Source organism: Triticum dicoccoides, chromosome 2A (genome assembly GCF_002162155.2).
Source record: "Triticum dicoccoides isolate Atlit2015 ecotype Zavitan chromosome 2A, WEW_v2.0, whole genome shotgun sequence".
NCBI classification, from domain to species: domain Eukaryota; kingdom Viridiplantae; phylum Streptophyta; class Magnoliopsida; order Poales; family Poaceae; genus Triticum; species Triticum dicoccoides.
The window spans coordinates 7,141,134-7,167,734 of NC_041382.1; the positions used below are offsets into that span (position 1 = coordinate 7,141,134).

The following is a 26,601-nucleotide window of genomic DNA, read 5'->3' on the forward strand; positions in this document are numbered from 1 at the left end:
CAAAAACCTCAGCCACAGAAGTGCTGACGCGTGGATGCCTATTGGTCCCGGTTGGTGCCACCAACCGGGACCAAAGGGTCTCCTGACTGGGCTCTGCGCACTGCCCACATGGAGGGCCTTTAGTCTCGGTTCTGGATTGAACCGGGACTAAAGGGGGGAGGTATTAGTACCGACACTTTAGTCCCGGTTCCGGAACCGGGATTAAAGGCCCTTACGAACCGGGACTATAGGCCCTTTTTCTACCAGTGACTCCCACAAATACATAATGCAGCAACAAAAAACAAAAAAAAGACCACAAACAGAGTGGATATCAGTTTAGATGTGACAGAGTGGATATCAGTCTAGATGTGTCCTAGACGGACCCTTCGGAAAAATAGTGAATTTTGAAAAGATTGTTGTGTTGTTCAGTGTTCACATGACAAAATTAGAGAAATAAGTTTTGTAAAGAGAAAAGCATGGCAAATTTGCACGGTCCAAAAACAAAGATAACTGGGGTACTTCAGCTGAGTGGTTTATCTCCAGTGAACTATTCGTTCCCTCTAGGAGGATCAAACCAGCCAACCAGGCCATGAAGAAGACCAATATGACCTGCCCTGGCCCCGACTTCTACTAGGCTGGGCGATTTCTACCGGGCACTTTTATAAGAAAAGAATTACGAATTTTGAAAAAAAATGGTTCTGCTGTTCAACATGACAAATTAGAGAAATAAATTTTGTAAAAAGGAAAGCATGGCAATTTTCCATGGTCCAATAACAAAAATAAAAATAAATTACCTATACAGGAAGTGCCTACAAAATGTGGCAAATAAAAACAAAAATCTAGTTGCCAACCCTTTTACAATCATTACTGGACAATTTGCCGAGTGTCAGCGTCTTTGCCGAGTGAATTTCGTCTGGGACTCGGCAAACATGTCTTTGCCAAGTGTTGTCGAAAAAAATACTCGGCAAAAAAGCAAAACTCGGTAAACAGGTGCTTTCCCGAGTGTCGTGGACGAAACGCTTGGCAAAAAATGCTTTCTTGAGCGCTACACTCTGCAAAAGGGTATCTTTCCAGAGTGCTACACTAAGCAAAAATGGGTATTAGCTGGGCTGCACTGTTTTGGTTGTCGAGATTGCATAAGGCCTTAGATGAAGATGATCCAAAAATCAAAGTTTTTCATTTTGATGAGGCGAATAATTTTTCCGTTGAGCACATTTCATTAAGGCAATCTTAATTACACTTTTTGCCATGACAAAATATGGTTTCAACACATGCCCCCTGCAAATGCATGGAAAAGTTTGCAAAATTAAGTTGAAAATCCTATTTGTGGTCTTTAGTCTATGTTAGGCCTTGTCCAGGAAAAGGGGAGGAATTTCAAACACTCCCTCCGTTCCAAAATTCTTGTCTTAGATTTGTCTAGATACAGATGTATCTAACATTAAAACGTAACTAGATACATCCGTATTTAGACAAATTTAAGACAAGAAGTTTGGGACGGAGGGAGTATGATGGTGCCAAGAATGAACCCCAAACATTAAGTTATCCGGGGAAGAATTGTGGTTTCGAGAGAAAACATGTCACCTTTGCAGGCAATGTGACCGCTGCTTCATCCTTTGGCCTTGATTTTTTTTTTGTATACTCAGTAGATACCGTTACATGATCCGTGTAAAAATTTGGCATCTTTCGGGGTACGTTAGCTATATTTAAGCAAACAAATCCATTTCTAGGTAATTAAAACCTTGTTCCATCTTCAAAGAGCCGCCACCGTCTCGCCTTCCTAAACAGGACATAAAACCTAACAAAACTTAAAGAAACATCTAAAAATGGAGCCCTCCCTCCAGAAAGGGCCGGGATCCACCGTGTCCCCATGGCCCTAATACCACCGGAGACGAGGCGGAACGACGGCGGTGCCAACGGAAGGCAGAGGACCACTAAGCTTGTTTTTAGGGAAGAGGCGGCTGCGTGAGGAGATGGCACACTAGTAGGCTTTGGTGCAGAATTTCCATGTATTTAATGATGCAGAAGATCACACTTAGAAATATTTTGACCAGTAAAGTTCTAGATGGTCTTACATTTTGGATCGTCTAATTCAAGGGGGGAATAAAGATTGTGTGAGCATGGACAATGTCTTTAAGATGTAATTTGAGTCTTCAACCACTCGCTTATGCTGCAACATATGTATAACGGCCAACTAAACAAATGATGTTTCAAGAATACTTCTCAAGACAAATCTATGCACATGATTTTATTTTTTGAAGTTTCTGATCTATACTACTCCCTCCGCTTTCAAATATAAGACATTTTAGAGATTTTAATATGGACTACATACGGATGTATATAGATGTATTTTAGAGTGTAGATTCATTTATTTTGCTCTGTATGCAGCCTATATTGGATTCTCTAAAAAGACGTATATTTAGAAACACGGAGTAGATAGTAAAAACGGTATCGATGGCCAAAGTATTTAATGTTTTAACTTAATATATACTCTCTCCGCCCGAAAATACTTGTCGGACAAATGGATGTATCTAGACATATTTTAGTTCTATATACATCCGTTTTATCCATTTTGATGAAGACTAATTCTGGACGGAGGAAGTACATAAAAGGTGACACTTCTTTGTGAACCGCAGGAAGGACAGTGGCATCAGAATAGGACGTCGATTTGTTTGTAACCAAAGATGCTTCCCATTGCCGTGCTTGACTCACATACCCACCAAGTCTTCCTTATCTCTAACACCACACAACTTGCTGGTAGGTGGTACTGGTTTTTAGGAGAAAATGAAGGCCACAGCAATATGCTACATACGTTGAGGCGACCAGCTAGCAAACTAGCGGCGCACAACTAACCACCATGGACGCGTGTGTATGTTTGCAAGTGTAAACTCCGAAAGAAGATCGTCGCATCTTCTCCGACGAATCTCCGGCCCGCCTGCGCCGCCGGCACCATTGACCTCCTACCTCTGTTAGTCTCGATCTCAGGTGAGCCTCTGATGACCAAACCAGTAGGCTTAATCACAGTCCGCTCCATTTTCATGGTGCCTCCGAATAGGAATCTGAATCTCGTGTCCTGATTCCTCCGGTAACCAACCCTGCCACTTACTTAATTAGAAGTTAGAACGAGTATAGACCAATCCCCTGATCGAATTGGACAGCCATGTCAGATTGAATTTATTCCTGGATTTATTTTCTATGTTACTTAGCTTGCGTTCGAACTGCCTTTTTATTTTTATGTTGCCAGGGTCTTGAACTCAAGACCTCTTGGCTCTGATATCATATTTAATTCGTGCTTCAACCAACTCATCCAAAAGTCCGAACTGATAGAGGGAGGCAGACAATATATTTTAACATCCTTGACCCCCAGAAGCTGTAATAGTGAGGCATTAGTATTCTTTTAAAAACCAAGAGAACAACGGTAAAGGAATTATATTGCCATGTAGCTAGCATGCTTAATTAGTAAAAGGAAAAAACAGGCTTATTTCACCTTTCAGTTGTTGTGTTAGGTACTTCTATGGCAAGTGCTTGCTAAAAGCAAAATGTATGAATAGTTCAACTAACGCATCACTTGATTCTTTTTTACAGATGGTCATCCTGGAGATAATCAGGAAAAAATCCAACCTGACCACAAACCAACAGTGAGGCATTAGCAACTCTCGAGAAAGTAATGGCTGAGATTGTGCTTCTTCTAGTAATTGAAAAGATCGGAGTAGCCTTGGCAAATGGAGCAGCACATCAGGCTAGTGCACATTTTTCCAGGTACGCGGCCCGACTAATAGAGTTAGAAGGCAGCATGGGTCGCGTTGTTAGGGAGCTTCGCATAATTCATGATGTTCTATGTCAAATGGACATTCGAAACCGCCACAATCAAGTGTATGAGGGCTGGTTGGATGAGGTGCGGAAGGTAGCACATGCGATGGAGGATATGGTTGATGAGTACATGTATCAAGTTGGTCGGGAACATGATACTGGGTGTTGCTTTTACCTGAAGAAAGGGCTTAGAAAACCAAGATCTCTGCTTTCCAAAGTGAAGGAAATAGAGAAAGACCTTGCACACCTGTCAGAGATGAAAAACCGATGGGTTCCCATGATAAACAATGCAGATACTAGCAGCTTGAATTACATGATCAAGAAGTCTCAAGATCTAGCAAACACCTCACGTTCCCTTGATAATGAAGATCTAGTTGGGGTGGATGAAAACAGAGGAAAGCTTGAGCAGTGGTTGGGAAGTGATGATGTGGAATGTTCCCTGATTACACTGACAGGAATGGGTGGGCTTGGCAAAACAGCTTTAGCTTCAAATGTCTATAGGAAAGAGAGAGAGAGAAATTTCAGTGCCATGCATGGGTCTCCATCTCTCAAACTTATTCTAGAGAAGATGTCTTGAGAAATATAATCAAGGAACTATTCAAAGATACAGCCAGTGGTCCATCAAACATTGCAGCTATGGACATCACAAGCCTTCAAGAGACATTGAAGAGATATCTAGGGAAAATGAAGTATTTGATCATATTAGATGATGTTTGGACCCCAGATGCATTTGAAGACTTGTCTAGGTCACTTGTTTGTAATGGTAAGGGAAGCAGATTGATAATCACAACACGACAGGGTGATGTTGCTGCACTTGCTTCTCAAGGACACGTATTAACACTAGAACCTTTACCAGAAGATAAGGCTTGGGATCTTTTTTGTAAGAAATCTTTTCCAAAAGAAACAAGCCATCACTGTCCTAGCGAGTTGAGGCTTTTGTCCGAGGAAATACTTAGCAAGTGCAAAGGATTGCCTCTTGCTATTGTGTCAATTGGCAGCCTCTTGCATGTGCGTGAGAAAACCGTTGAAGAATGGAAAAGAATAAATGACCAATTGAGTTGGGAGATGCTTAATAACTCAAGGCTCGACCACATAAGGAATGTGTTGCATCTAAGCTTCATCTACCTTCCAACATACTTGAAAAGTTGTTTCCTGTACTGCAGCTTATTTCCAGAAGACTATCTTTTCCACAGAAGAAAACTTGTACGACTATGGATGGCGGAGGGGTTCATTGTCGAGAAGGGTGCTAGCACATTAGAAGAAGTGGCAGAAAGCTATGTTAAGGAGTTGGTCAATAGAAACATGCTTCAACTTGTTGGAAGGAACTCACTTGGCAGGATGAAGAGATTCAGAATGCACGATATCATACGTGAACTAGCTGTTGATTTGTGCCAGAAGGATCGTTTTGGTGTTATATATGAGGAGGATAAATGTGGGGGGTCTCTTCAGAGAGATGGTCGTCGATTGGTAGTGCACAAACTAAAGAAGGATATTCAACAACCATTTTCAATTATACACGTACTTCGAACTTTCATTACACTGGAGAAAAGCATGTCCTCATTCCCTCTATTGCCTCTACTATCTGAGAAGTCAAGATATATGACTGTGCTAGAATTAAGTGGTTTACCCATCGAGAAGATTCCAGATGCCATTGGGGATCTTTTTAATCTCCGCTATTTGGGTTTGCGGTATTCAAAAGTGAAGCTTCTCCCTAAATCTATTGAGAAGCTTTCAAATTTGTTGACACTGGACCTTTGTGGATCTGACATACATGAGCTGCCTCCAGGGATTGGCAAGCTAAATAAGCTTAGGCACCTATTTGCTGAGAAAAACATTATATCAGGACGAATACAAAATATTCGATATGCTAGAGGTGTATGCTTCCCTATTGGGCTTGGGAACCTAACAAACCTGCAGACTCTGCAAGCGTTGGAAGTGCAGGAAGTGGATGGATCCATTAGACAACTAAGGGAGTTAAGGCAACTAAGAAGCTTGAGGATATGGGTCGTGAAGGGAACATTTTGTGAACACCTCTGCGAGTCTCTAGTTCTTATGCAATTCTTGTCCAACCTAAATGTGAGTGCGAGTGATGAGAATGAGGTTCTGTTGTTGAACGCCCTCCCGCCTAGCCTGCAAAAGCTAAGTTTGGGCGGAAGATTACCGGAAGGGGCATTGTTGGCGGAGTCTCCTCTCTTTCAAGCCATGGAGCAGAACTTGTGTTCACTGCGTCTATCCTGGTCGCAGCTGAGAGAAGATCCTTTGCCATCCCTTTCTCGGTTGCCAAATTTGATGGATCTATGTCTCGACAAAGCGTACAATGGAGAGAAGTTGGAGTTTCTCACGGGGTGGTTTCCCAAGCTGAAGAGCCTCTATTTGTGGGACATGCCCGACCTGAAGATGCTAGAGATACATCAAGGTGCCGTGACAGCTCTAGAAACACTAGTACTAGGCAACCTAGAAAGCATGGTGGAGGTCCCGCCTGGCCTTGAGTTCCTCATGCCCCTCCAGCTTCTAAGTTTCCGGGAAATCACCCGTGACTTCGTGACGTTGCTGCGCCAAAGTCCTCAACTTGTTGGTTTGCAATGGCAGCACACTCTCCGTGACAACGACCAGTGATCCCTGAATGTGTGTATGTAAGTCAATCGCTCTCAACTCCTTGCGGCACACTCTCAAGATTTACTAACACCTTGCTGGCTATGCAGGTCGCTGCATGGAGAGGATTATGTAGTGGATCTGACCAAGACACATGTGTTCATGTACCGTGATATTCAGACTACAAACCTATTTCGTTTACGGCTTTCAAATAACAAGGCACTTGCTCATGTCGTAAGATTGAATTGTGCTATGACTTTATATGTTAATACTTTCAAATATTGTTTCTATTCTATTCGTGTGAGCTTGTAAACTATAATCAATACTGTCTATTCCTAGTCTCATAACTCAACCATTTGTGTGTAACAATTTTTCCCAGTGTATGGCATTTATATATATAGTTCTATTCATCTACAAATCTCAGTCTCAGCAAAGGATGCCCTATGCATAGAGTATAAATGATACTAGCATTGATGACAATGAGGAGTAGAGGTCCATACTTGCATTTTTCATGTGAAAAAGCTTTCAGCCTAGCCATACAAATGAGTAGTGTCAATCAAGAGTCAATTACACCAGTGGTGCTAGAACTTGGCGCAAACAGTCACTTTGATGCTAGAACTTGGCTCAGGCGTGCAAATCACGGTGGATACGAAAAGATCGATGACTTGGCGCGCCAGCATGGCATGGGGCCCGCTGTCGGTGAGTAGAAAGCAGAGAGGAATGAGTGTGGCTTTTTTTTTGTGAAAACCCCCTGATTTTTTTATTTCTCTTAAAAAAAGCCCCTGTCTACGCCTCAGAATGCATTTTATTTTTCCGCTTCAATGACTCATGGGTCCCGGGTTTCAGTACAGGAAAATTAACCGGGAAAAATAAGCCCCACGGGTCGAACTCATGAACTACAGCAAGAATGCTAGCCGACTTAAACCACTCCATCGATAGTACTCTTTCGTACAATATCGATAACAGTCCTTCTTGTACTATACAAAAAAAATGGGTTGCACGTGAGGCTTAAATGGGTTGTAAATAGTGCTGCCCATTTTGCTCGCACTAGTTTTTTTTTATGATATTTGTAAAACGTATGTAATAAAAATAATGTTTGAATATTCATGATTTATAAATATTATTATTTTTTGTGTGGATATAAATAGTATACATAACGATGATGATTAGTAAATAAAAACATTTAAATGTACACCCATGTATTATATAAAAAATTTATTAAATAAAAACATTTAAAATATTTATATTAAATAAATATGTTTAGTGAATACAAAAAATTATACAGTTGCAGCTTATATTTAAATTATACAAAATGATGAATACAAACCTTTACTAAATATTCACCTGTGTATAATTTTAACTCATGAGTTATATTCAAAAAGGTTATATATTTTATATATTAGCCATGATTAAGTATTCGTACGAACATTTTATTATACAAATGTGTGTATAATTATTGAATTTTTTAATTATACAAACATTTTTATTTGTATGTATATAATTTTATTATACAAACATTTTTATTTTCAATTTTATTTTTAAATTACGTGTATTTATATTGTATTGTTTTGAATTATATGAACATTTTCATAATTCGTAAATATTATTTCATATATATTAATATTTCGGAAAATAATGCCTGATTTAAAAAAAATAAGTTAGTTAGTTTGTATGTATGTATATACTATTTATATGTCACAAATATCTGAACTTTATTTTTATTACGGAGATTAGAATTTACATACCTTTTACAATTTTCTAAAAGATACGAGCAGATGCAAATGGCCGCACTGACAGCAGGTTATTTCAGCTCCTAGAACGCCTTCGTTATTTACTAAAAATAAAAAAGAGAGTGCCTTCGTTCAACTACATTATGCGTAGTTATCCTTCTAAGACATGAATGTGTTACGGGTGAATTTGTTATTATAGACTATTTACTATTTATTGGTCGATGGTTCGAGGCGGAGCTCTCATTATGTTTTATTTTTTTCAGAAAAATTGAGATGCCACCTCACCAATAACGACAGGGTTTTTTTTGCTAAAAAAATCAAGGTTGTTTTCGCAAAAAGTGGCCACACGCCCCCTCTCAGCTGTCGAGTCACTGACAACAGGCCCCACGCCAAGCTGGCATGCCTAGTCAGCGGTCCGGGCGTACACAATCAACATTTGCACCGTATTTGCAGGCTTGAGCCAAATTATTGCACCAGTTCAATGTATGCCGCAAGTTCTAGCATCAAAGTGACCGTTTTGCGCCAAGTTCTGACACCACCGGTGTAATTGACTCGTCAATCAACTACTAGTAGTTTGCAATGACGATCTTGGCCATATCTGAGGCGCATATCCCTGAATGAAACAGCGAGCCGTGGCGACGAATTCCTGTTCCAGTGTTGCTAAGATTGCAGAATCGTGACGATGGCCATGTGTTTGAGCATTATTGCGGCAGCTTCTGCACATACATAGTAGTATCAAGTTACAGAATAGGACATTGGCAGGTGACCAGGGACGCTTAACACTATTTATCTATTGGGTAGGCTGTGGAGGGGACAAATAGTTACCCAAGATAGCCTTATCTTTTTTCCATCTTGTTAACATTACAAGATAGATGTATATTCTGCAATCTTAGCACGCAGTATCATCCACGAGGCCACGGCATATATATATGGAGTGTACTTTTCCTTATTAACTTTATGGTCACATAAGAAATACCACTGTTTCCATTTCCATTTTTGATCCACCTCAATTCAACAGATTGGTCAGGGCAAGCCACCTCAATGCATCTCTAATAATATACTGTGCTCAGCCCTTCCAAGAAAAAATATCAACCAAACGTTTGTACAATTTGTGCATTTCAAAATTCATTTCCCTTTTTTTTCCTGTAAATGGACTCTCGATGACAAATCGGTATATAACTTCCGCAGAAAGGTGCATCTCTGACACTCTCAGAATGGCAATGTCCCTGTCAGCCGGATGTGCTCGAGGGTGCGCTTCAGGCCATACTGCTGAACAACCCGGTTCCCAGCCCTGAAACCATCCCCGTAGGCAACGGAGGTGTCCGACTCGATCTGGTGCTTGAAGAAGTCACCGAGCTTCCGCTCGAACTGAGACCTCCCGCCCTTCTTAGAGGATGTGGATGACGAAGAGGACGAGGATGTCGATGCGGCATTGCTGCCTGATCCTGCCATGATCTCTGACTCGATCCACAGGTGGGCGAGGACTTGGCATATGCCCTCTTCTATATCTGGAGTGAGCGTGCGGTATCCTGTGAAATGCACATACTCATTAGCCTGGAATGTCCATCTTCATTATTCCATTAGACAGTAGATACTTATAAATGGTATAATAAGCTGATGCAAACTTTTCTTAGTAGATAAATTAGTGTTGATTGTCTTGTCATTGCCAATATACTTGTGATTATTGACTTCTTGAATTGGGATTACCAGCAATTGGTTCAAAGTCTCATAGCAAGATAACACTACTTCAAGCCCAGAAGATCTAAGTGAGTAGTTCAGTAAGTTCAGTTGCTCATTCTTGGTTCTAAGTTCAGTTGCCTCAGCAGAATGTAAGATTCTGGCCCTGGCAGGAAAACTCTTCATCATCCCTCACCAGGCTTGTACAAGCTTTCTAAGCAAAAAGAGAATCGCAACTTCTGGTAAAAATCTTGAAACATGACGACCTTTAGTCTTTACTGTGAGCAAAGCACTAGCAGATTCATTACAAAATCTACTTTTACATGCTTAAATAAAACTCATGTAACACCCAGTAGAGCATAATTAGCGATAAAGTGCATAATATTAAAGACCAGGTCTCCATTGACTCATAACAGTACAATTTAATACCACTTCAATGGCTGTTACTAAACTGTTTGTGATTCAGGCGGGGACTCACTCTCCACCTGTTGATTATCTTAAAAAATTGTTTAATGAGAGCGAAGACGTGGTATTTAGTAAGTTAATTCTTACTCTCCGGCTTTCAGGCACTACGAGTCAGTGTGATATCTTATTACCAACACAATATCTAAATACCACAAGAATGAAAGACAACCTTTAAGTCGCAACCATGCATGCATCATCTCATGAGCTAAAATTGAACCTGTCAACAATCTGCAAGAACAAGAACTTATTAGAGACTCGCAAAGTCATAGAAACACATTCAGAGTTCATCAGGTTTGAACAACAAAAGATGCAGATCATGAGACAGTGATTCTTTAAGTAACAGGACAAGATCCATTGATGAAGCACAACATAATGTTTTCGCTCATTAGCTCCCTTGAGTAAATCCGTAGCCCAGAATATCTTTAAATTACCCATGTAATTCATATCTTCTTTGACAACACGAAAGGAACATTATACTAAATCAGTTGAAACAGACCTATATCAGTAACTGTTTCTATTGCTTTTCAACTGGAAGCTGTTGATTGTGACATTGTTATTTCTTTACAGAGACAATTCTGACATTATGAAGCAGAAAATTAATGCTTCACCTTGGGAGACCATATAGAATGAGAATTGCAGTCACTTCACATCGCCGTGTCAACCTATACGGCTCTGTTATCATTTCCATAATTTTGTTTCCTGTCATTCTTGGTCTCCTCAATATCTGAAAATTACATTATTACATAGTCAGCACCTAGCAGTCAAATGATGAAAGAACAAGTTATCTTGTGGTTGGAACAGTTCTCACCGTGCTGACAGTCTGCTCTTCCGATAAGCACAAACCTCTGGTTTCAGGAAGGTGGTGGTGTCCCTGGTTTCCACACAAACAATATAATTACAACTAATAGGATAGAGGAAACTGAAGAATTAATGGTAGTTTGGTTCAACAGACATACAGTTTTCTCTCCTTCCATTGCTTCATTTAAAGCCTGTCTTTCTACAAGAAGCAGAGGAACCTGTTGTTCCACTTTCATATTGAGACCTTCATAAAACTCCTGTATTTCGAGATAAAGAGGCTGGCACTCATTTGTATCCATCACTGCAGAGTCAAGGCACTCCAGGCAGAGTTTACGACCATCATCAAGCAATACATATCTTGATTCCCTTGGCTGACAAGTAAATGAACCATATTGGAATGAAGTGAGCCAAGGTTTGGAGACAGCAACTTATGTAACCAAGTATGCTCAAGATCAAAACTCTAGAAGCAAACAAGATAGCTGAACATACCTCCATTCTTTCACAACTACAGCATCTTGGAGTACCATCCACCTCATGTGATGGACAGTACTTTTGTAACCAAAAAGGATGTGCCCTATATTCGATAAGGCCGTTCATATTTGTAGGAATCTGAACAAGAAGGGATCACAAGATGGTGCATAAAAAACAAAATCAAAATCAAAGCCACTAAACAAAAAACTTTCACGGGATATAGTTTGTCACTGTCTACATGCTTCCAGGCTTACAGAATAGCAAATGCAACCATATAAAAAAGAAATCAATTCATTCAATAAACACATTATTTTTTGAAGGAAATTAATATTAGATTATTATTTTCTATGCGAAGGTTGCCATATAAAATGCAGAACAAAGAGAATCATCTTATGCAAACAGATAAGAAAAGATAATGAAGTGATTCTTACAAATTGCTTGCAGACATCACATTTTGGATGAAAGCGCTCCTTGTAACAAGTTTTATGGTATGGATGGTTTCCCGACATGGAGAACTGCATGTTTTTGTTGGTAAAGTCAGTATACAAATGCAAACTGCTTAATTAGTACACAAAACAACAAAGAGCTACCTCATAGTCATATATTGGCTGATTACAAGCATGGCAGCAAAAGCACTCAGGATGCCAAACAGCTCCCATGCAACTAAGAAAACGTCCATGGCCAATCTCATTGTGACATCCAGCACATGTCCTGAGAAAATAAGTGCATATAACATCAAATATAGCCACAGATTACCGATAACTCCTATAATTGCTTGCAATCACAGTGCTCTGGACCAACACAACACTCTCCTGGCATGCTTTAAGAAACTAATTATACACTCTTGTTTTGTTTACCAGGTATCTTGTTCTTTTCTTTTGACAGCATCGGCAGATTTCACCCAGGGCACTTCATGTGAAGGTGTAATTCACAGTATCGCACCCTATGGTGTCTTTCCGCGCTTCAATACACATGAAATGGTTTATCGAATAAGACAGTGGCAAATCAAGTCTGACGAGTTTTTTCTTTCATGTCTATCCTGGAGCTCCACATTTCAAACCACAGTTTGATTTTTTTCTAAAGGACATTTGAATCCATGTACGAAGGACCGAAAAATTGCACATGTTAAACGCATAAATTTCAAAATTCAGATAAAAACTGCCCAGCTGCACTTCTTTTTTCAGAAAACATTGTTGGGGGTTGGGGGGTGGCCTTTTACTTTCCTAGTGGATATGCAAACTCAAATTATAAGTTCTCACCCAATACACATTATCACTAAGATGATCATGTGAAACTCTTAAACAAAACACGATATTCAGGGAATGAATTACCAACGTCAACATGACATGTTCACATGATAGTACGTCTAGCAGACAGCTTCTATGGATCTGGATTTTACTTATAATACTTTCTTTCTGGTTAATTCTCATAGCAGTTCAAATGTGTGGCACTTCACGTCAATTAACTCAAAACAGAACATACAAATAAAATCTTAGCATGCTAAATACACTAATACAAACCTGAATCCAGACGAAAACATAAATGGTAACTGTTGATATGAATTGCCACCGTTGGCGCTGCCATTTTCCCGAGCACGAGGGTGTGCGCTATTTTCACGAGCACGAGGGGGTGAGGTATTTTCATGAGCACGAGGGGGTGATTCAACATTTAAACTTTCCTGAATAGCTCTTGCCAGTTGTTCATCCTCATCTAAATGCAGATCCTTTCCTAAAAGGAAAAAACAAATAAAAAAGAAAGTATTACAAACTAAATATCATTTCAAATGTACGGTCATAAGGCAATGGAAGACTGGAGACTACAGTGAGCTTGAATAGCTTGATAGGAACATCCAAACAACACATCATTTTTATTTCTGACTATGGTGTCATGTCTCAGTGATCTAACTCACAGCCCAAAACAACAGTAACGAATATATGCAAATGTTTATCCCAGGAATTTTGATTGCTACATCTAGAGCAATAGAATTTGCACCACAATTTTCTCCAAATTATATGAGAAATAAACTACTTATAACAATCAAGTAGTTGCCAGAAGAAAAAACATTAGCCACGTGCCTTATTACAATATGAAATTATTTATGCTCTGTTCGATTTTACTTACATCCAGTCCAAGGACATCTATAAGAAAGTTTGTCCATTAAAAACTAGGTAAGTCTGACTGCGTTCTTATTCAAACATGCAAATTGGTAAAGATCAACCAAGCTCTGAAACAACAAATGCCAACAATAATCTACAATAAACTAGCCCAAAAAACTTTTGCAGTAGTAGTACTAGTAGTAGTAGAACCTCAGCAGAAATCAAGGCATAAGAAAAATATAAGAGGACAAACACCAATGAAAAAGCATGCTTCTGGGCAATGAGCATTTCAGCAGCACGTGTAATAAATACAATACTAACCTGTTTCCTTTGGTTTTCTGTGTTCCTCTTCTAATAGAGAAAGTGCTATAGCACGGTCAATATCCTCATTATCAAATTCCGAAAGGGGATCCTACATCAAGTACAGGAACTGGATCAGCTACATAGTCAAAGAAATGGTTTTTATTTCCTTTTCACATTAAATTTTAAATACCAACATAACAGTATATAAGCTTGGTATATTCCAAATTAATTAGCGCTCAAACGATAATTTAGAGGAATAGTCACTCAGAAATTAGCTGGTTCATATATTTATGGATACATCTCAGTCAAAGTACAATTACCAACGGCAGATGGAAAATAATTAATACTACCTCTGTATAGTAATATAAGACGTTTTAGATCACTAAAGTAGTGATTTAAAACGTCACATATTCCTTTACAGAGAGTGTATCATTTAGTGAGACAGATAACGACAAATAAGGTGGCCTTCCTTTGATGCTAATGATGTGTTTTACAACAAGGGGCAATTGCATCTATGCACCTCCAAAGTACTAGAACTACATGAATAAACCTGCAGACCCCTTAAAAACAGTAAAGAAATTGGCTGGTTCATATATTTATGCATGCATCTCAGTCAAAATACGTTTACCAATGGCAGATGGAAAATAATTAATACTACCTCCGTCCAGAATAAACTGTCGCTGAAATGAGTGTATCTAGAACTACATATTAATTCAGCAACAATTAATTCCGGACGGAGGGAGTATCATTTAGTGAGACAGATAAACGACAAATAAGGTGGCCTTCCTTTGATGGTAATGATGTGTTCTACAACAAGGAGCAATTGCATCTATGCACCTCCAAAGTACTGGAACTACATATATAACCTGCAGACCCCTTAAAACACTAAATCCGGCAGATGGTGAGCATCAGAGGTGTGCAAGAAGTGTTATCGTGGGCAGCACGTAACGAGCGGGCCTGATGGGGTCCACTGCCTCTATTGCACACCACATCTCAGGGATATCTGGTTTGTCGAGACCAGCAGCCATGAATGGCACTGCCAGCAAGTCGAACAGCACTTGTGTGGCGCTCCTGAATACACCACCACTTGCAATCACCAGTTCCGTCAAAGGCATAGTGCTGGAATCTAAGTTGCACAAGCTAGCACGCGATTAAAGGTGAGGCATCTATTGCTGTTGATCAAGGATAGATTCATATCTCCGTTGATACGTGCTCCTTGCATCAGTAACAAGGTTTAACACTTATTAAGCTGTGATGGAAGTGCTGTAAGTCTTATTGTTAATACGATAATTGCAGTTTTGTGGGAGATTATCTGTAATTTCGGAACTTTTTCCATAGACACAACGGCCGCTATAAAAAGTGAGTGGTCAAGACTTCATATAAAATATAGATGTAGCATATTTGGGAAACGGTAATTATACATTTTCCACAGTGGCATATAACTTATAAACAGAGTGCCCAGCAAAGCGAAATATCCTTTTACTATACACATGGGTGCCATTGGAGCTTCCGTAAAGCTCAATTCATGTGTGTCTCCTTTCCCCGTTCAGATAAATAAAATGGCAAGGGTACTGCATCGTACATTGGAACACCGTTGAACCCTTTTTGCTGAGAGCGTAGTGTATCACACTGGAGTACTTACAATCACAACAGTGGAAGTGGAGGGTTCATTCCATCTTGTCTCTTCTGCAGGCTTGCTTTGCTCTCGCCCTTCCGAGATGTTGTGGGTTGAACCTCTAAAAAACTTGGTCAACCAACCCATATTTTCCCAAATGGCAATGAAGGAACACCGTTATCTGCAATCAACCAATTATGTTAGGGCACACAGAAATGGTAGCTACACATTTTGGAAGACATACTAGATGCTCAAGGATGGCATACAATCATCAAGCCTCGTCAGCTTAGTAGATCGCTTTTCGTGTAAGAAATGTACAACCGTTTAAATGCCCTCACGCAGCTAACCAATAAATAACCATCCAGGTCGCAGAAATAGCTAGCACGACGGATAGAGATCAAGCAAGGATCCCCACAGAGCCAATCCAACTTGTCAACAGGTACTCTTAAGGCTGAAATTTTCTATCACTAGCAGCATCCTTTGAGAACTTAAAGCTTAGGAAGGTAGATTGTACTATGTTATATGATACCTCGAAGAGTAGGACTTACGGATGTGCTACTATTATACAAGATGCAATAAAACATGTGCAATGCAGAACTAAAGGAAGGTAGAAAAATGCTTAATCAGGATTCAGCGGTTTCCCATCTAAGCGATTTCTGTCCCTTCTCTGCGACTTTCATCTTCCCCACATGAAAATCCCAGCATGTCCCTAGATCACCTGCACCCCTGTTTTCCACCCTGGCTACTGATCGCCGAGCAGCAGAGCTTCACATAGAACGCTAAGAGACCGCTGCTTACCAGATAGACTAGGAGCACGATGACCAACCGCTAACGGTTAACAAGTAACAGAAAACTACAACCGCGCGAGTATGGAAATGTTCCCCTTTCTGCATTGGAGGAAACTAGGGCGTTTCCACATATTAGCGCATCCCTGCATGTTTACAGATTACAGGGAGGGTTCTTCTGCACTTGGATCACACGCTGCAGAAGCTACTGACCGCTACCCGGATTGCCAGTTCTGGTTGTCTCCACAGCACAAGGACACAGCTAGCAAAAACAGATAAATGCAATAACAGAAGAGGTAAAGAACAGGTACTGAACGCAGGCAGGCAGGCAGATAGAGCGGTCCGACAGTTAAACTTCGCGAGCAGAAGGAAAACGAAAGGTACCGACCGAGATCGACCTCCCGCGACGGGGCCCGCGGGCGTGGACGGGAGGAGGAGCCGGCGCTGGCGGCCGACGCAGCGATCCGCTGGGGAGGGGGCAGCCGGCGTCGAGCGGCGCCGGGTGCTATGCGGGGGGAGACCGGTGGATACAGATCGGGGCAGGGAGGGAGGCCTCCGCCCTCCGCCGGGTGCCGCGCCCGGGGAAGAAACGGTGTGAACTGGACCCGCGAGGGAGGGGGAGCAGGGCCCCGATTTCGGTCACCCCGGCCGCGGCCCGTCGGCGGGGTCGGTCGGCGGGGCGGAGGAGGTGGGCGGGCGGTGGATCGCACCGGGCCGCGGCGGGCGGCGGGATTGGGCGAGCGGCGAACGGCGAGCCCCCGCCCCTCCTCTCCTCCCCTCCTCTGTACCGGCAGCGCGAGGAGAGAAGAAACCGACGGGAAGGAAGAGGGGGCTGCTGCCTGTATCGTATCGTACGCGTCGTCGTATCGAATGTGTACACGCACACAATAGCCCACCAACGACGACCGTCTCGCTCGCTACATCTGTCAACGCGTTTGACCCCTTGGCCCCCTTCTCTCCCCGCCCCGTGGTCCCCCCTCCTCTTCCCCGTTCGACGACGCTGGTCTTGGCGTCGCCGTCGCCGGTGCACATCACCGCTGTCCGACATCGGGTTGCTAGCCGCGGGCCGTCGTTGTCGCGGCCGAGCACAACGCCGCCTTTCTTTCCTCGCCCTCCTACTCGACGACGTGGGTGTCGCTGCTCGCCACCGCTTCGGCAGGTAATAAGCAACGATAATGCTATTCAGGTAACGTTCGTTGGGAGGAATGGCGATTGTGAATGTCCTTTCATGGCAATCTATATCATCATAAGGATAAGGATGACAATTAGTTTTTCAATTCAATTAAAAAAAAAGGATGACAATTAGTTTTGGTCTGCACGCACGGCAGTTTATAGGCGAAAAAACAGAACTGGACCAAAGTTGCCATCATCGCCGACTAAATCTGCCATGCTCGGCCAGCACAAATTGCCATCAAAATCGTTCGTAATTGGCATCTCCGAGCTAACATTCCCTGGTTATGAGGGTCCATAAACAATATGTTACACCCGAGGGCGAAAACGTGTATCTATCCGCTCGCGCGTTAATTAGTGTAAATGCAATCCAAGCAATAAATATATAAATATATACTCACTAAATGAGCATAGTCAACAAGTGTAACCGCAATTCCAAACAAATCGCCCCCCTCCTTCCACGCCACATTCCCCCTCCCATAGAACAACCCGCTGAAGCCCCCTCCACCGTCGATCCACGGATCAGCCCGATCGTACGGCCAGCACCGCCCCACAGTTTTCCGTTGGATTCCCTGCCCGCGGATCAACATCACCACCGCATCTGCTTCTCTGCCTCCCTCTTTACCCGACGCCAATCTCCTCCTCGAATCCTCCATCCCTCTCCCCGCCGATCAGCCCGCTCGCCGGGCCTCCTCCGCCGCAACCTCGCCGGCGGCAACCCCCCACGGCTTCCCTCCGGCCACCCACCATCACACCCCCGCGTCTCCATCCAGTACGCGCCCGGGCAACGGCTCTTCCCAGCGGCGCAACCGGCACCGGCACCGCCGATCTCGGGTGAGTCCTCCTCCCGCGCCCCCGCGCCCACGTCCCGCCTTCCCCCCGCCACCGCATTCGGTTTCCCGCCGATCGGTTTTGCCGCGGTTCCGCTGGAATCGTGTAGAGATTGCGTGCGCCCGTTTTGAGGGGAAGCGGCGGAATCTCCGCGTTGGGTAGCACGAACGGGTGATCCCCGGGGAGCCCTGCCCCCTCCGGCGTGCCGACGGGCTAGCACCGTCCATTTCCTCTGCTTCCGTTGGATACCAAAGTGTGCAATCGGATGGATAGCAATTGCTCTGCTCTTGGTTAGGTTTTGTTCAGTGTGCGCACACACTGGGGGTACTCCAAGTGCCAGTTGACATTACTGCCGGGCTTCATTGTATTTTATTTACTATTGTTGCCTAGAATCGAATCCTTGATGGTGATAAGTACTATGTGGAAGTGAGTAAATGTGGGGAGGCAGGCATGCTGTGTTACTTCCAGATTTAATCCCCTGTGAACTCGGAAGGGGTTTGTTAAAGCACCGTGTGATCCATGCCAGTGTCCATTTGGCAATTCAGTCGTGACTTAATTGCTGGTGTTTCCACCCTCTGATCGTCCGACTTAATTGTTTCTGAATGTGAATGTATAGTGTAATAATCTGCATCTGTGTGGATGTGGGATGAGATGCCCTTAATTGTCAACAAGATGCCCTTAATCCGCCCTCAATTTTCAATGAGATGCCATTTTAGGTGGTAGCTGCCATAAGGGATGTGGGATGAGATATGGTATAAATTTAGTTTTAGGCAGTATTTCCCGCCTATCTCCATTTTAATATCCAACCATTATAGTGTAACAATCTGCATCAGTGTGATTCCCCTTTGCTTGTCTGACTTGATTGATTGTGAATGTGTACGTATGCTATTTTGGGAAGCATCTGCCGTATGTCATTAAGAAAAATAAAGATGGGGATCTGCTGCTTATTACGCCACTTGATCATAGTAGATGTAGTTAATTGTGCATAAAGAACTTGTGTTTTGACAAAAGTTATTTAGTGTTTTGCTTAGTTCAAGGATCTCATGAAATTACCTTAAATCCAAGAAAAATATCGTGAGAAGACTGAAGACCTCAAATTTTGTTGCACTAGTACTACATTTGCTGCTTTACAGCTTTTGCTGTCACTAGGTGATAAAGGATAGCAAAGTATGCAATCGGATGGATAGCAATTCTCTGCTTTTGGTTATGTTTTGTTCAGTGTTGACGTTACTGCTGGGCTTTATTATATTTTACAATTGTTGCCTAGAACCAAATCCTTGATGCTGGTAGTATATGGAAGTAAGTAAATGTGTGGAGGGAGGCATGCTGTGTTAATTCCAGATTTAATCCCCTCCGAACTAGGAAGGGGGTTGTTAAAGCACCTTGTGATCCATGCCAGTGTCCATTCAGCAATTCAGTCGTGGCTTAATTGGTGTTTCCGCCCTCTGATCGTCCGACTTACTTGTTTCTGAATGTGCACGAGATACGGCATGAGATATGGTAAGTTTAGTTTTAGGTGGTATTTCCGGCCTATCTCCATTTTAATATCCAGCCATTATAGTGTAATAATCTGCATCAGTGTAGCTCCCCGTTTGTTTATCTGACTTAATTGGTTGTGAAAGTGTACGTATGCTATTTTAGGTGGCAGCTGCCATATGTCATTAAGAAACATAAAGATGGGGATCTGCTGCTTATAACGCCACTTGATCATAGTAGATGTTGTAATTAATTGTGCATAAAGAACTTATGTTTTGACAACAGTTATTTTGTGTTTTGCTTAGTTCAAGGGTGTCATGAAATTACCATAAATCCAAGAAAAAGATCATGAGAAGACTGAAGACCTAAATTTTGTAGTACTAGTTCTGCATTTGGTCCTTTGCAGTTTTGCTGTCACTAGGAGATATAAAGGATAGCTTGGCTCATGGTAAATAATTGCTGAAGTTATGATTCCCTTAATTGTTTGTGAATGTGAACGAGATGCCATTTAGGTGATAGCTGCCATAAGGGATATGGCATCAGATATTGTAAGTTTTGTTTCAAACAGACGAGATTTCCCGCTTATCTCCATTTTATTATCCAACCATTATAGGGTAATAATCTGCGTTAGTGTGGTTTCCCCTTTGATTATCTGATTTAATTGTTTGTGCATGTGGACAGATGCTATTTCAAGTAGCAGTTGCCGTAGGTCATTAAGAAAAATAAAGATGGGGATTTTCTGCTTATAGCGCCACTTGATCATAGTACATGTATTAATTGTGCATAAAGAATTTATGTTTCTGTTTCACTTAGTTTGGGATATCATGAAAAGATCTTCATGATATCATTGTAAAAATTGCGTTACTATTCTCTCATGCTGGCTTATAAGTTGCTATGATTCATACTTGAAAATCATACAAGATGCCATTTCAACATAATCAAAATGAGACAAAAAGACTTAATATTTATTGTGAATAAACTCATTGTGATTATTTTTTCATGGTTTACTGCAGTCTGCACTAGATATACAAATATGGTTGTTCATTTTGACTAGATCTAATATTTGATACATTGTTTGTTTTGATGAGATTGCTTTGCTAGATCTTGCTGGCTTTGCTTTTACTTACCAGAAGTCTATCTTCTCAAGTTCCTTGTGCTAAAGAGATTGATCTTCTATGCTGTTTGAATCAAAAAACGTTTATACATAGAAGTTATCTAACAGGACATGTGAACTAGATTCTATCTGGATATATCTGCGTTCCTTTTGTCTTTTGATTACTGTCTAAACAATGTGATTGCAGTATGATTGTGCATTCATTCAGTAATGTCCTACTCCCTAAAGTAGTGATCTGAAACGTCTTGTATTGATCACTAAAGTAGTGATCTGAAATGTCTTATATTTCTTTTTACAGAGGGAGTATTTGATTGTACTCTCTCTGTTGATTTCTGCCACCTGCGGGTTCCAAAATCTTATTGATGTTTGTCCAGTAACAAGTCCAATAGCATATGTGTTTAACGACACTAAGGTGGTTTCATACTACCATACCCTATTTGAAAGTTCTTTGTGTGAGCATGATTTCTAGCTACTTGCACTAACAAGTAACAAAGTATGATAAAAAAAAGTTAACCGTCAAAGTTTCATTTTTAATGTGACATCTTACTGAAACGTCATAATATTGAGATACTTCATCATTATACGTGGAATAACGAATGAGCTGTCGTTTCAAAAGCTAATCCAAGTGAGATATGCATGCATTGCCTTTTCAGCTAACACGTTCTCTTTTATCACTTTGGAAATGTTATCATTTTTATCCTTTGTTTCACCATTATATCAATCATTTTGGTTTTCATTTGATTTTTTTAGTACAATACATTGTCTTTCACAATTCCATGAAATGCACCATTATTCAGTAAATCAGTACATTGTTGTTTGAAATTTTTAAGCCATGGAAAAGTGGTGCATCAGGGTAGGTTTAGCTCTAGATCGGCCCCTGCCCATGATTTCATGTTCGTATAGTTGCAATTTTGCAGATGGATATTATTAGATGTGGTTCTAGCTTTTCTGTGTTACCAATATTATATGTTTATTGTCACGGTAGTACTGCCTGTCAGTTTAGTCTCCATTTTAAACCATGGATTATTCAGTCTGGTTTTGATTTGAAAGTTACTCTTATATGATGGTTTGTTGTTTTTTTTAGTTCACTACACAGGTCAAACATCTCAATATTTTTCTTCTTTCAACAGTAGAGAATTAAGTCAGGGTTTATACAAATTATGCTAGTTTGCAACAAGAATATCTACTCCCTCTGTTCACAAAAACAAGATGTTTTGCATATTTCAATATGGACTACATACGGACTAAAATGAATGAACAAACACGCTATAAAGTGTCTAGATACATGATTCAGAAAAATGATAAAACATCTTATATTTGTGAGCAGAGGGAGTAGTTCTTTATATTTCTTTTCTTAAACAGTAAACTTTCCCCATAGTTCTCTCTTGAGGAAAATTGCAAAATCAGGGTAGCATCTGCTAAAGCTAGGGTTCTGCTAGAGGGCTGGTTTTTACTTTGGCTTGCTTGAGCATCGCTGCTGGGCAGCTGATAGGTGTGAGCACCACAGCCTCCCTAGCCATTTTACCTGTCCTCTTTTCTCACAAGCGCTGGAGTGAGCTGGGCATCTATTCATGAGCTGCCCATGGGTCTTGGCAGCTCTGGCTGCTCGTCCTACAGTGGTCTGGGCCACGTTTGTAGCATTGCATTCACGGACGACTCCCTAGTGGACTGTCACCTGGTTGATAGAAAGGCACAAGTGAATCCCAGAGAAAGGCCAGGAGTTTGACTACCACTGGTGCTACATGTATGGTCAATGTCGGAAGCAGGGTCTAGCGAGAAACAGCAGGTTGTTCCAAGATGAGAGCCATGGTATTCTAACTATATAGGGGATGGTATCAAAATAGAGGTGGAGCTGTGGAGACAGGGTTACCACCCCAGGTTGTACGAGCTGAACCTCCATGAGGAGCAGGGTTTAGTATATGTCTTATGTGTTGCTCCTTTTCACGTGCTGACACCATGGTCACTTGTTGCCCTGTTTCTCTTGTGCCTATTGTGTTTCTTAATGAAACGGGTTTGTAAATGCCTTTCACCCGTTCTTTACTACAATGACCTTGTCTGGAATTTGGTTAAACTAAACCATGCAATTGATGTATTAGATGCTATGTTAGTCTATCACTTTTTAATGCTTAAATATTTGCTGCATACTGTTGCAATATATATGTTCCTTTTGAACAATAATTAAAATGTTGCTCTATGTAGCCATCCAGCATTATCACATTTTAAAAAAAAATTAAAGCCCCAATCAAAGAGCCCTCAGTTTTATGAACCCGCAACAAACTAGAGACAAAAGTCTGAATTCTGAACCATGAACGCTACATCACTGAACTGTCACCTTGAAGTGTTATTCTTTCCTGCCATTATTTGAACAGTTGGTTTTTTCTCCCAATTATCTTTTGTGGTCCATGTTCATCTTATTGATGGAAATCATTTCATGTGTTGCAGGTTTCGTCAACATTGATAACTGATAAGTATAATGTAGAGAAGTATTGGAGGAGTCATGCCATCTAGCGACAAGCAATTAGCATTCTCGGTGAAAACAGCAGCATCGCGTGAGCTGCTAAACAAAGGTACAAACATCATAAATATGTCTCAAGGCACTTCTCTGCCGCCAAAGGATAAAGGTGCTGCTGAAGAACCTTTAAAGGCTGTGGGCACAAAACGGCTGCATACTGATGCTCCTTCAAGCCCTGTTTATCATAATGTTTATGTGCGGCGAAAGGTGGAAACTGAACATAATAAAGTGAACTCGTCTCTGGAGATGAAGGTTATTGGCAAGGACAAAACAAAGCAGCAGGAGGAACAGCGAAATGTGGAAACTGAACATAGCAAAGTGAGTTGCTCTCAAGAGTTGAAGGGTAGTCGAAGTGAGATAACAAAAGAGCAGGGGATACAGAGAATGGAAACGGAACATAGTAAAGTGAACCCTTCTCAGGAGTTGAAGGGTAGTGGAAGCGAGAAAACAAAGGAGCAGGAGGAACGGAAAGTGAAAACTGAACATAGTAAAGTGAACCCTTCTCAAGAGATGAAGGGTAGTGGAAGTGAGAAAACAAAAGGGCAGGAAATACAGAAAATGGAAACTGAACATAGTAGAGTGAACCCTTCGCAAGAGTTGAAGGGTAGTGGAAGCAAGAAAACAGAGGAGCAGGAGGAACAGAAAGTGAAAACTGAACATAGTAAAGTGAGCTCTTCTAAAGAGTTGAAGGGTAATGTAGGAGAAAAAATAGAAGAGCAAGAGGATCAGCAACTGGTGCAATGTGATCAAGTCAGTAAGCCAGAAGTGGCACCTCCTATTGCTGAATCTGGAATAAAAGAGCAGGATGAACAGCAAACGGTGCAAGTGAATAAGCCAGAAGTGGCACCTCCTATTGCTGAATCTGGAATAAAAGAGCAGGATGAACAGCAAACGGTGCAAGTGAATAAGTCAGAAGTGGCACCTCTTATTTCTGAATCTGGAATAAAAGAGCAGGATGAACAGAAGACGGTGCAAGTGAATAAGCCAGAAGTGGCACCTCCTATTTCTGAATCTGGAATTAAAGAGCAGGATGAACAGGAAACGGTGCAACATGATCAGGTGAATAAGCCAGAATTGGCACCTCCTATTGCTGAATCTGGGACAAAAGGGCTGGATGAGCAGCAAACGGTGCAACATGATCAGGTCAAGAAGTCAGAAATGGCACATATTCCTGAACCTGGAATAAAAGGTCAGGATGAACAGCAAATGGTGCAACATGATCAGGTCGATAAGCCAGAAATGGCACCTCCTATTGCTGAAATCGGAATAAAAGAGCAGGAGGAACAGCAAACTGTACAACATGATCAGATCAATAAGCCAGAAGTGGCACCTCCTATCTCTGAACCTTGCATAGAAGAGCAGGAGAAACGGCAAATGGTACAACCAGATCAAGTCAATAAGCCAGAAGTGGCACCTCCTGTTGCTGAACCTAGGATAACAGAGCAGGAGGAACTGCAAATGGTACAACATGATCAGGTCAATAAGCCAGAAGTGGCACCTCCTGTTGCTGAACCTATGATAACAGAACAGGAGGAACCGCAAATGGTACAACATGATCAGGTCAATAAGCCAGAAGTGGCACCTACTATTGCTGAATCTGCAGGTCTAGTCTCATCTGAAATGACTGAATCTGGAGGGCTAGAGCCATCTAAATCTCCCGAAGAAACACATGCAGAAACTGTACCAAAGATAAATGAGCTGCCGATTGCTTCTGCTAACGAGCCACCTATCGCTCCTAGTACCACCGTTCAAGGTGATATCCGTAGATCAGGCAACCAAAATCCTTACTGGAGTGAGAGATATGATCGATTACAGACATATTTGGAGAACTGTGATCGGTCACCCCAGGAGGGTTATATGCGAAGTAAGAAATTTTGGGTAGCAACATTAGTTATTTGTAAATTGATTTTTCTCACAGGGTATTTGACTTCTTCCTCCTAATTACAGTGCTTAGGTCACTCTCAGCAGCCGGTCGAAGCATGCATGCGATTGAGCTGGAGAAAAGGGCAATACACCTCCTAGTGGAGGAAGGTGATACTTCACTTGCCTTATTTTGCTTTCTTATCATTCTTGAAGCTTATATTTCAGCCGTCATATTGGACTGTCTTATCATGTTGCATATTTATGCTGCAAAATCTCAGTAGCTTGATATTGTGGTAACCTTATTGGTATGGGTAGCATCTGATGCACGGTATCTCTATTTGAGTGCAATGTGCACACTATATTGCATGACGGCTGGAACACCTCATCATGGCCTGTACTATGCATGAAATAAAACAACTCTGAAGTTACAGTATTAGTGTATCAGCCGTATATGGTGTCAGCATTCCAAGCAAGTAGGCATTTGAGATCCATAGTGGAACACGCTGCCTGAATATGTTTCAACATCAATAAATATATGTTTTAATGTAGTTTTCTGCAATCTCAACGCTACAAGTCCTGAGTGATATTAATTGTTTGAATCTGTGCGTCATGCATTTGCCATCTTTTCATTATGGCCCAATTCGGCAAGTATTTATCGGGCCGACGTGTTACCAAGATCAGTTCTTGCATATTTGTTTTAAGAACATACATCCTGCATGCACTAACACTGCATCACACAGGTAAAGAGCTGCAACGGATGAAGGCTTTGAATGTTTTGGGGAAAGTTTCTCCAAACGGTCCTTCGAAGCAGGATCCCTTGCAGCGGTCGTGCCAGAAGTGAGATGGTTGAAGATATTTCTGTAGAGCCAAAAATATATGCATCATGTATACATTGCAGAAAGGACATGTTCTGCTTAGAACTTTTCTTTTCGGTTTTTTTTTTTCATTTTCCTTTCGTTTTTACCTATACTCGGCGCTGTGCTGTGGGTATGTTGTTATATGGTGTAATTAAAAGAGCAACTTGTTTGGATAAACCTGTCAGGCTTAATGGCCAAGCCTAGTAACTGTTTATACCCATGCGTGCCATCTGATTTATTTTTCCTCTTTGAGTTGGAATTTGATATTCTTTTTTTTGAGCGATTTGATTTATTCTTTTGTTATGCTGTGCTTGTGCAAATAGTTTGGTAAAAAAATCTGATAAGGTGACAGTTTTGTCTGGTTGACTATGTCGTTTTCATTTCATGTTAAAAATCTTAGCATATGCCTTGGATGGTGGCATGTGGCACAATGCTTCACATGTACTGTCACTAGGTATTT

The 26,601-nt window shown here is 41.4% G+C and overlaps 2 protein-coding genes and 1 pseudogene across 5 annotated transcripts; 2 read left to right on the forward strand and 1 right to left on the reverse strand.

Annotated features, from left to right (window-relative positions):
• The first annotated feature begins 2,776 nt into the window (after positions 1-2,776).
• LOC119352708 lies at positions 2,777-6,730 on the forward strand (annotated as a pseudogene).
• Positions 6,731-9,034: 2,304 nt separating this feature from the next.
• Positions 9,035-17,087, reverse strand: LOC119352710 (protein DA1-related 1-like). Of its 3 annotated transcripts, none has more exons than XM_037619283.1 (12): positions 16,717-17,087; positions 15,561-15,714; positions 13,937-14,027; positions 13,040-13,247; positions 12,110-12,230; positions 11,951-12,034; positions 11,538-11,657; positions 11,207-11,419; positions 11,059-11,121; positions 10,859-10,974; positions 10,420-10,478; positions 9,035-9,637 (listed from the first exon to the last, which is right to left on the reverse strand). In XM_037619283.1, the coding sequence occupies exons 2-12, from the start codon at positions 15,678-15,680 to the stop codon at positions 9,318-9,320; spliced, it is 1,515 nt and encodes a 504-aa protein (XP_037475180.1). In that variant the 5' UTR covers positions 15,681-15,714; positions 16,717-17,087; the 3' UTR covers positions 9,035-9,317. The 3 variants fall into 3 exon arrangements, with proteins under 3 accessions (XP_037475180.1, XP_037475179.1, XP_037475178.1); XM_037619282.1 differs by having other exon boundaries at positions 16,703-17,087; XM_037619281.1 differs by having other exon boundaries at positions 16,707-17,086.
• Positions 17,088-18,090: 1,003 nt separating this feature from the next.
• Positions 18,091-26,383, forward strand: LOC119352711 (golgin subfamily A member 6-like protein 22). Of its 2 annotated transcripts, XM_037619285.1 has the most exons (5): positions 18,091-18,322; positions 23,352-24,225; positions 24,301-25,285; positions 25,369-25,452; positions 26,025-26,383. In XM_037619285.1, exons 2-5 carry the CDS (start codon positions 23,407-23,409, stop codon positions 26,123-26,125), a joined length of 1,989 nt encoding a protein of 662 aa, XP_037475182.1. In that variant the 5' UTR covers positions 18,091-18,322; positions 23,352-23,406; the 3' UTR covers positions 26,126-26,383. The 2 variants fall into 2 exon arrangements, with proteins under 2 accessions (XP_037475182.1, XP_037475181.1); XM_037619284.1 differs by having other exon boundaries at positions 23,352-25,285.
• The last annotated feature ends 218 nt before the right edge of the window (positions 26,384-26,601 follow it).

Excerpts from the sequence above, each read along its gene's own strand:
- LOC119352710 (XM_037619283.1), bottom strand. The coding sequence starts at position 15,680 with ATGGGTTGGTTGACCAAGTTTTTTAGAGGTTCAACCCACAACATCTCG. Across the intron at positions 14,028-15,560 it reads CCACTTCCACTGTTGTGATT|GATCCCCTTTCGGAATTTGA; the intron begins GTAAGTACTCCA and ends TACTTGATGTAG. Across the intron at positions 11,122-11,206 it reads CAATGGAAGGAGAGAAAACT|GGACACCACCACCTTCCTGA; the intron begins GTATGTCTGTTG and ends TGTGGAAACCAG.
- LOC119352711 (XM_037619284.1), top strand. The coding sequence starts at position 23,407 with ATGCCATCTAGCGACAAGCAATTAGCATTCTCGGTGAAAACAGCAGCA. Across the intron at positions 25,286-25,368 it reads CCAGGAGGGTTATATGCGAA|TGCTTAGGTCACTCTCAGCA; the intron begins GTAAGAAATTTT and ends TCCTAATTACAG. Across the intron at positions 25,453-26,024 it reads ACACCTCCTAGTGGAGGAAG|GTAAAGAGCTGCAACGGATG; the intron begins GTGATACTTCAC and ends TGCATCACACAG.